The 10,019-nt window shown below is 37.9% G+C and overlaps 1 protein-coding gene across 1 annotated transcript; it reads right to left on the bottom strand.

The window, feature by feature from the left end:
- Window positions 1–244: 244 nt before the first annotated feature.
- mpdu1b (mannose-P-dolichol utilization defect 1b) lies at window positions 245–8,895 on the bottom strand. Its single transcript, XM_046064303.1, has 7 exons — window positions 8,737–8,895; window positions 7,399–7,464; window positions 5,921–6,053; window positions 5,699–5,784; window positions 3,931–4,049; window positions 2,894–3,004; window positions 245–932 (listed from the first exon to the last, which is right to left on the bottom strand). The coding sequence occupies exons 1-7, from the start codon at window positions 8,861–8,863 to the stop codon at window positions 798–800; spliced, it is 777 nt and encodes a 258-aa protein (XP_045920259.1). The 5' UTR covers window positions 8,864–8,895; the 3' UTR covers window positions 245–797.
- Window positions 8,896–10,019: the final 1,124 nt, after the last annotated feature.

The following is a 10,019-nucleotide window of genomic DNA, read 5'->3' as shown; positions in this document are numbered from 1 at the left end:
ACTAGCCCATTAGAGGCTGAGTTGCCAAAAATCGGATGGCGCCTTTGGAATGGCCTACAAGGTGGCGGACCAGAACAACCTCCGGTTCAAGTGAAGATCAAGGAGTGAGGAAATATCAAATTCAGAAGCTTTCACAGGTGTCACAAGTAAGTGGTAATTTGCATCATATTGCACACATTTTCAATGATGTCAGCCCATAATGTTACCTAAATGACCATAGAATAGACCGTACAAATGTAGGAGCTAGTGTGGAATTATGTTTATGTGAAATTATAAAACAACTAATCATTCTTTACATGCATCCAATGTCAAAACTGTTTCAAATCAATCCCTCCCCCCCCCAAAAATAACCGTGATGATAAGGATAGTAATCAGGGTCCCTCAATGTGAAAAATCAACATGTCAGTGCACAAACCATTTCCAAATATTTTAACACACCAGTGTGAACATAGCCTGATTATAATTAGGAAAACTGGAACAAGAGGAATGTAATAACGGTGTTTTGCACAGCGGGAGTCTGTACCCAGCAGTCCTGCTCAGAGCTAAACATCACCAATAAAACCAGCTAACTGTCAATCATAAAGCCAGTGGGCCTACGTGATCTGCTGGGCATGTTGCATTCACATCCCAACTTCCAAGCCTAGTGTTTGTCCAGCAGATTCCATGTGCCACACTCCCCAGTGGCTCTGTTCATGCATTTCAATTAGTTCTTTAACGTTTTGAAGACACCTCTTTGAGAGTGTCTGGTGCTAAACTTTAATCTTAGAGCAACACTCTTCTTAGCGACTGTCCTTTGCCTACTCTCTCTTCTTTTTCTTCTTCTTCTTGCGTTCTGGGGAGCTGTTCCAGTAGTAGAGGACCTGCAGAGCGATGACGCCGTTACAAGTTGATGATATGACGTAGGTGAGGGCCATCAGTGAGTCTCCGGTTTCCTTTAAAAAGACAAGGCAGCTCAAAACAATATACATGTGACATGTGTACACAAATTAATCAGAAAATAACTAATGGCATACATTAATGTTTACATTAGTTAGTTTAGCATTTTTGGAGGCATTAAAACATAGTGAATTTACTGTATACTAGGGCTACCCTAAAACTTTGATTAATAGCCCGGGCATTTATTTGCTAAAATCACTGAATTGACCCTGCCTTTAATTCCTTTTGCACAAAACTGAAATAGGCTAATATGAAACAGTTTATTTATTTCAAATAGAATATTACTTTTATAAAAATTATCCAATAATATCAAATACAAGTTATTCATTTGATCTAGCTCCAACAGACGGCTTACGCGCTTTTATTTTGAAGGCAGCAACGTGATGAAAACAACAGCACGGTGCAGGATGAGAAAAGTGTGGCAGAAGTTAGCAGACAGAGAGCGATGGACTTCACGTGACAGGATTCACAACTTGGATTAATTTTTATGAAAGGCTGTTTTGATTCTTTTGATCGGTGGACCCTTTCATACTAAAGGGATATAAATAATAAAGGAACGGACACATTCAGACTTAATGAGCACTTCAAAGATAATGGGAGTGTGCACTTTTCTTTTCCTTTTCATCTCTAGTACTATGCCAGTAACACTGGTAAATCTATAAGAATTAGACTTTGGACTTGTTGTTTTCGTTAAATGAACTGAATGATTGAATTGTGGAGAATCATCAACCATCTAACGATGTGTAGCACGTCCATACTGACATATTGATCATACGTTTCAACATTAGTATTTGTATGCATGATCCAAGCAGCTTAAAGCAGGCAACCCGGCGGAGTTCAAGAGGTTTTATCCATCTAAAGAACTTAGCCAGGCCAGGTGTTTAATGGAGACCTGCGTTTGTTTGTCAAAATGTGTTCCCACACCAGGCCAGTAAACAGGGATAGGCAGCTATTTGGGACTCGGCTATTCATTGAAGTTTTACGGTAAAAACCTTTGATCAGCTGGAAAATGTATTGTCACAAAGCATGGAAAGTTGACTTTTTAGAGGTGCGTGGTTCTTACAGATGAGGTTCACTACAAACATGATGATTTTATAGAATATGATGTGTTGCTGTAGCTTAAACTATAAAGTAGTAAAAATTAGCTCAACTGTAAGCAGCTACAGCAGTAACATGCAACGTACACATTGATGCAGCAATATTATAAATCCAAACACGTAACATAAAAACACTGACTGTACAAAAGGTTCTTTTACTTTTGATACTTTAAATTAAATTTGGCTGATAATACATACTTTTACTTAAAGTTTGCGGGACAAATAAATGTGAACGAGTTTACACAGTAATGATTAAGTGTTTAAAATTTCCATGCTGGTAGTGATGTGTTTTATGCCAGCCAGCAATGATTAGTTTGCCAGAGCTGAAGGCGGGCGCACCCAAAGTGACAGCAGCAACTCATTATGGCAGAACCTATACGTCATAAGCATGTGTGGACAGTGTTGTGTAATTACTCTCACTGTCAGAAGGGGGAGACAAAAGGTTCCACACTGCAGGTTTAAGTAAGGTTTGAATGCAGGACTTTACTTGTAGTAGAGTATTTTTAGTGTGGTATTAGTACTTTTAAGTAAAGGATCTCATTACTTCATCCACTGCTGAACATCTCACATCTTTTTCAGGCTTTATCAGATATTCTGTCAGTCTGGTTTTTAAAGCCAGTTAGGAGAGCTGGATGTGGATCTGTTCCCTGGTTGTTTGTTGATATCTTCTCTGCTCAGTGGTACAGGTGGTAATGTCCAGACTACATCAAATGTTTATTCAGGTGTAGTGTGTGGGAGGGTCCTTTATTTATTACATATACACATACATACATACATACATACATACAGTGCAAGAAGAGTAGCACTGATCATTTTTAAAATGTCATCCATCAGTCATATTCCAGACACAGTCCTCTTACCTGTAGTGAGGTGAAGATGCGGGCGAGGGATCCAGCGAACAGCAGGAAGACAGAAACAGCAGACAGCTGGCCAGTATGCCCATTACGAAAGTTAGACCATGCCTGGATCAGCTGAGACAACAACACACACTGTCAGTCTCTTTGTGTTGTGTGTTTCTGTTGGTGCATTAGTAACTTTTCTTTATGTTAGTATAGTGGTTTTCTTTCTTTAGTATATATTCATTTACAATTTGGTGAATTTGCAAAGTAGAAAGTCATTTTGCATTAGTTCCTGTTTGTACTGTAACAATGGAAACAGATAACAATAACTGGATTACTGTTAATACTGATTAGAACATCTACACGCCATGATGACAAGTAGGGCTGGGCGATACGGCCAAAAATGTTACCACGATAAAAAAAAAAAATCATATGATTCAATATCGATAATTACCACGATAAATGTCAAATCATTATTTCCTTCAAGTTTAAAGGTGGACTGGTGCTTCTCAGTGAAAATTGAAGAAACCAGATGGTTAATTGTGCTTTTAAACTTTTGTTTATGGTCAGAACAAAACACTTGATGCCAAACAGTGGATCACTTAACAAAACAGGAGGCAGAACATTCAAAACTATTGTGATAAAATCTTTTTTCACCAAATAAGTAAAATAAAGTGAAATCTTAAATAAATATCTTAAGTGCTAATTCATATATATACTGTACATTCACTGGAAAGACTGAGTTCTGCTGATTCCAGCGGTCTAAAAAACAGAGTTATGACTCTGAGAACAGAGGAGTACTGTACATTTTAATGCTAATTGTGTCACTAAGGTACAGTGGGTTAGGTCACAATGTGACCTGTTCAAGACGACACAGATTTCATCATAATGAAACTAATCTGAAACTCATGACAAAGAAACAACCTTTTTAAGTCTCAAATAAAGTCTCAGTTATAAACACAAGGAGAAGGCACTGACAAAGACTGAAAACAGTTGGTTAACAACACAATAAAGTGTTTGAATTATTTATTCATTATTATTAATACATCTTTGCCTACCCTGCTGATGATGATGGCTGGCACGTTAGAGGCCTGCATGGAGGTAACCACTGATATGGGAGTGACTGGAGACAGTACGAGGACCAGCAGGCCAAAATACACGACCAGAAACAGGAGACCTGGGAGAGCGGAAACACTGTAGCTGATCTGAGGGCCAATGTCAGAGCGGCAAAGGATATCTTTTAGACTGAATCTGGGTTGGAGTTTTTCTGGGGCTTCTGTAGAGTTTTATTTCAATGTAAAAATTCACATGGGTTGTGTGGGTTGAAGATGTGTGAATCTACAACCCAACCCACCAAATTCAATTACAGTCCACCTGTCGTTTGAATGCACAATGATTCTCGATGCATTACATGGCTACTTTCTGATCAATTAACACAAGCAGTCAGAAAAATCTGAATCTTTTTATTTAGAAAATGCTTTCAAAAACCTATCTATAATATAAAAAACTGCATATTTTTATGTTAGAAAAAACAAATCATAAATCCTTCTGCAGTGTTACAAGTTTGCTGTAATCAAGAAAAATAAGGTTTTCACACAGTAAACAGGGCACATCCTGAATGTGGCAAACATCACAAACATGACTCTGAACACAGCAGACAACAGGAATACTGAACAGCATCAAACTAGTAGTTTATATAGTGGTGTATATAAATATACTGCGGCTCCAGGGTCTTCAGCAGGTGGCAAGGACTCTCTACAACCAAGTAAGGCCGTAGATCCTTAGCTGCTCTGAAAGCTGCCACAGAATGGGTGATGCTCTTCCCTCGCTCAGAGTTAGATGGCTGATTAGCTGGCCAATATTCTTTGTATAACTTTACAACTTTATTGTCCAGCTGAGGCTGGAAAAACAATTAACCTTAAGTAGAATTAGGAAGTAGTAGAGTTAATTCTACTGTGACTGTGCAAAAGGCGCAGAAGCTTAAGTAAAAACAACATGCTTTATCATTCAGTTAATACAAACTGCATGCAGGATGCACTTAACCTTACCTGAAGGAAAAACGGTTGTTGCACTGCTACAGGTCACAGAATCTGATGGGCCATAAAACACGGTGTGACACCGGTGCTAGGCTGAGGAGGAGCACTCGTCCTTCTCAAGTTCTCCAAAAATGCCACAAGTTCTTAACTTTAACGTGATGGATGGTGGATAAATATTTAAGCAAGGGACTGTCATTGTACCCATTGTCATCAGTCCTGCAAATATTGTATTTTGTAGTTTCATTACCTTTAATAAAGTGTATTCACATTTTGGAAAGTTAAAGTTAAGGCAGTCCTGGTTTGTAGCGTTAGAAAGAGGCTAAAGAGAGATTGTGTGTAAAAGATTCACAAAGGGATTTGTTGGCCGCAGAGCTAACGAATCTGGTTACTTTACAAAGCAAAATGTAATTTGAGACAAGGGTTGGGCAATGTCTACAATGAAACAATGAATGGAATGGATGACGACATCGGGTGTGGAGCACGGTCGGATAGCGGCCGTCTTATTAAGGTGACGTGCTCACTGGCTTAGACTTCACTGGGTAAAAACTTGGGAGCCTATGACGTTACAGGGATATTTTACAAGCACAGACCAGGTGAACCAACAGTGAACTCACAGAGCGCAGATGTTGGTTTCGGTTGTTTGACAGGCTATGTCATTAACAAACCGAAATGCAGCGCAAATGCTGAAAGTCAGGGAAACAGAGAGAGAGACAGAGAGAGGTGGGGCAAGCCTTGGTCTTAAAATTAAGCTAAAACTTGACCCTGAGAGATTGCTGAGTTTCAGTTTTACCTCTGCTGCTCCTTCCTCCATAGTGCTGAATGAGGAAGCCTATGGTGACCGTTTGCATCATGAGGAACAGAGCCTCGCCCCAGGCACTGAGGGAACATTCAGCAAGTTACTTAAATTGTTTCTCAATATGAAACCAAAAGGTAAAGCACTTCATCTTAATCAATATACAGTGCAGTTATATAGTGATTACAACAAGTCAGCTTGCTCTATGTACATTCTAACCTGAAAGGGAACTTGTTGGCGATACTGTAGGCCATTGTTCCGGTGATGGCCAGCAGCTCCAGCAGCACAGACTTGAAGCTCAGCCCCTCAGCACTCTTTGCTCCCATTAGCTTTAAGATCTGAGGCAGCTTGACTGTGAACAAGGAGGAAGGAATGTCAAAGTAAACATTCAACATTTCATATAATTTCTGTAATAAAAAAACAATCAAAATCCCAAATTTCTTTTACCAGCAAACTTTGACTGCAGATAACATTTCTAAGTTATAAATAGCCAGATATGTTTTGAGTATTTTGTTCACCCGTCCATTTTCTAAATAAAACTTTCTAAAAGCTTCCACTGTAAAATAAATTTAAGTACAAAACGTACCGGTTTTTCCTTTCACAGGACCTTTTAGCTGATTAGTTAAGCTATTTATTGTTGGAAATTTTTCAACACTAATGCCAATATGATACCTAGGTACTGATACCAAAACAATACTTTAATATCCTACTTTAAGAAATATAAACATATTTTTAACAAAACTCAAAAGAAGCCAGTTCCCAAATACTGTCTACAAAGGTAGCTGCACCCAAGAACTTAAGTTTAAATACAGTCTAACCCTGGCAATATCTGGATTTAAATCTTGAAGTAAGTCAGATTATGAATCTGACCAAATATTCATTGTCAGCTTTCAGTATTTGACACTTTTGGATACAGAGTGTTATGGACACATTTAGTTGTTTGTGTTAAATATGTAGCAGGCAGGACAGGCAGGGAAAGAACAAGTCCAAACTTAAGGAAATGATAAGCAGAATCAAAATGAATGTTTCTGTCACACTGTAACGAACCAACACCAGCCGCCTGATGGAATCATATGGCTTTAGATTTGATTTTCTTCACTTCACAAAAAACCGCCAGTTCAATGACCAGACCAGCAGGATAAATCTGGTCATGGAAAGTGAAATACCAGCACATGCCTCTCCCTCATTATCAACCACTAACATGCCCTTGAGCGAGGTGATCCAGAAATGTTGCAAACTGTTGCAAAACGTTTTGAGATTGAACTCCCCCCAGATGTAGTTGTGCTGGGCAGCTTCCAGGTGTGTGAGTGTCGTCAAGGTGTTACTGCAAATGAGAGCTGGGCTCTCAGTGAAACTTCCCTGAATAAATATATATTCTAAATAACTGGACCTTTCATTATGTTATGGTTATGTTATTGCATCATCACTGCAGTTGGAATATCCTCAGAAAAAATATACTACAGCACAATTATAACTTTAAAGCTGCTGCTGATGAATGATTAGCACCAAACATGATGAAAATTATACTCAGTCTTCTATACTTTCGATGACCTAAACTTCCTAACTTGTCTTTAGTTTTCATTGACTAAACCTAGACTAAAACTAATGACTAAAATGTGATTAAAATTGAAAAAAAACTTTCATCATCAGGTGCTCAAATAAAGACAGCCATAAAGAGAAGCGGAGGTGAGGTTTACCCATTACTGATCCCAGGATGATGCCGATCCCCAGGCCTTTGCTCAGTACAATCTTCAGACATGGTACTGGAACAAAATGTTATAAAAGAAAATACAGATTAGCTGGTTGTCAAAGATCACATCAACTCACACACACACACACACACAAAATCATTAGTCAGCGAATCAAGAGGAACAGAAGAGATGAGTCTGCAAACAAGAGAGAAGTTTAACATAACATTACTTGGTATCATTAATTCTTCTACAGTATCTCACAAAAGTGAGTACACCCCTCACATTTTTGAAAGAAATGACACTTTGCTACAATGTAAAGCAGTGAGTGTACAGCTTGTATAACAGTGTAAATTTGCTGTCCCCTCAAAATAACACATCACACAGCCAAATTTACACTGTTATTCAAGTTGTACACTTACTACTTTATTGTAGCAAAGTATCATTTCTTCAGTGTTATCACATGAAAAGATAGAATCAAATATTTACAAAAATGTGAAGGGTGTACTCAGAGTCAGGGATTTTGTAGGCATATTGTCGGGTGTAGGATTAAACAATTTATACCAAACGGGTGTTAATGGTAGGGCTGGGCAATAAAACAATAATGATAATTATCGCAATATAATTTTCCTCTATAACAATATAATAAATGTTCAATATATCGTCAATAAATATTTGGTTTAATTCATATGAAATTTCATCATAATAGTTTTGAATGTTCTAAGTCAGATTTGTGAAGTGATCCACTGTTTGGCATTGAGTGTCACATTCTGACCATAAAGAAAAGTTTAACCACACAATTAACCATCTGGTTTCTTCAATTTTCACTCAGGAGAAAAAAAATCTGAAAGAAATAAAGATTCAAAGTTGTGAAATAAACACAGACTTCACTTAGACTTAACTTCAAACCAGCTTTGAAACATCCTGGTTCAGTTTGTTCAGGCTTCTCACGGTAACTTATGCTTTTCACATTTATGAAACCCCACCTTGTCAGTGAACATAAACCATGTAAAGTTGGGCATGAATGTTTCCAACAAAACAAAAGGGTTATGAATGTATTTAGCAGGAGACAGGTTGCTTAATTTCTCTCAAATAAGGTCACCAGGTTTGTCTGCAACATAACTTACATTTTGAATTGCGTTCATACAAACAGACCAAACGACCACCACGACGACGACTAGACAGTCCAAACTACCTCTTATTTTTAAATAAAAAGTGGAATCTACATTAAACAAATGCAGCTAGTTTATTATCAGCATGACGTTACACATTGAGTAACAGGCTATCGTTGCATCAAGTGCCATTTCGATTGTTACAACCGGTGTTCAACAAAAACGAGCCACTTACCGTCCAAGAAGTTCAAATTGAGAAAGAACTCGTCGTAACATGATTCGGGCATAAAATATGTCAACAAAAGCCCTTTAAGAGGATCCATAAAAGACGAGCCTTCATCCGAAACTGTACTCTCCGCCATTATTGAGGCTACGTGTCGTCTTCTTCTCTGTCTTTAATGGCGGGTGGCAACAAACGTTTAAGGTGCATTACCGCCACCTACTACGCAGGAGTGTGGGCCAGAGTTGCCCGCAGTAAGAAACAAATAAAATGACTTAAATTCTCTTCATTGTTCGAGTTTCTTTTAAAAACTCAAACAAAGCATTATACTTTAATCCCTCAATGCTAAATACATTCTTAAAATCCAATACTCCAACAACCCCACATTTCTTAAGTTCCTTCTTTAAATTTTCTCTGTGTGTTTTTTATTCTGGCAGACAGATAACAAGTTCAACCTTTTTTACTCAAATAGTCCTGTTTTGTTTTATGTCTTAACCTCAGCCTTGACCTGATTGTTTGCTCTCTGGAGTTTTTCTCTATTGTTTTTATTCTGCCTACTTTGGGCTTTACTTTATATTGGCTGATTCTTTCATCCCACTGTTTTTGCCAGGCAGTCATGATATTGCTCTCTGTATTACTGCTCTAGCTTCAGCTTTACTGAAAGCTACCTATACCTATACAATTCTGTCCTGCTTCAGAGCTTGTCTAGCCATTGAGTCTCCCATTTTATTCTCCTCGATGCTCCTATGAGCTGGGATCCACAAAAATCTGAATGCTATGGGATGACTGCAAAGATACCACGCTGATAAGTCTGAACAATAACTTTTTAAAAGCTTTTTCTCTATCCACTGTAAACACAATAGTTAACATGTTGACTGTACTGTTTAGTGGTCTGGTGTTCTTTCCTTAATATTTATATTGAAATCTGGGATAACAAAGTAAATCTAGTCTTTCCATTCTTAGGTTCCTTTGATCCTTACTGGAATAAATGTTTATGTGTTGGTCTTAGTCTTTAATCAACTATATACCAATTTCCCTTTCATTTATCTTTCTTTCTTGTTTTGTAAAACGATTTCTTCTGCCATTTTATTTGCTACCCAAACAAGACATTCTTGCAGCATAATCTCTAGTTTCTGAATTTGTAAAGCCTGAACCATCAAATAATTTCCTGAAAATCCAGAAACTGGAGTGTTTATTATACCTTTTAAATAGCACTTTGCATGTATGAGTTTTGTTTTGTATCTATCTAATCCATCATGTCGTAGTCTTTAACCCTGTTCATTGGGACTGTGCCTATT

Source organism: Micropterus dolomieu, linkage group LG12 (genome assembly GCF_021292245.1).
Source record: "Micropterus dolomieu isolate WLL.071019.BEF.003 ecotype Adirondacks linkage group LG12, ASM2129224v1, whole genome shotgun sequence".
Taxonomy (NCBI): Eukaryota; Metazoa; Chordata; class Actinopteri; order Centrarchiformes; family Centrarchidae; genus Micropterus; species Micropterus dolomieu.
Note: the sequence above shows the minus strand (reverse complement) of the source record. Positions and strands in the feature narration are given on the sequence as shown.

Bases quoted from the DNA above. Each gene is read 5' to 3' on its own strand.
- mpdu1b (XM_046064303.1), bottom strand. From the start codon at position 8,863: ATGGCGGAGAGTACAGTTTCGGATGAAGGCTCGTCTTTTATGGATCCT. The intron at 3,005-3,930 runs GTAGGCAAAGAT...TTGTTGTCTCAG, and splicing joins CAGCCATCATCATCAGCAGG to CTGATCCAGGCATGGTCTAA. The intron at 933-2,893 runs GTAAGAGGACTG...GTCTTTTTAAAG, and splicing joins GCATCTTCACCTCACTACAG to GAAACCGGAGACTCACTGAT.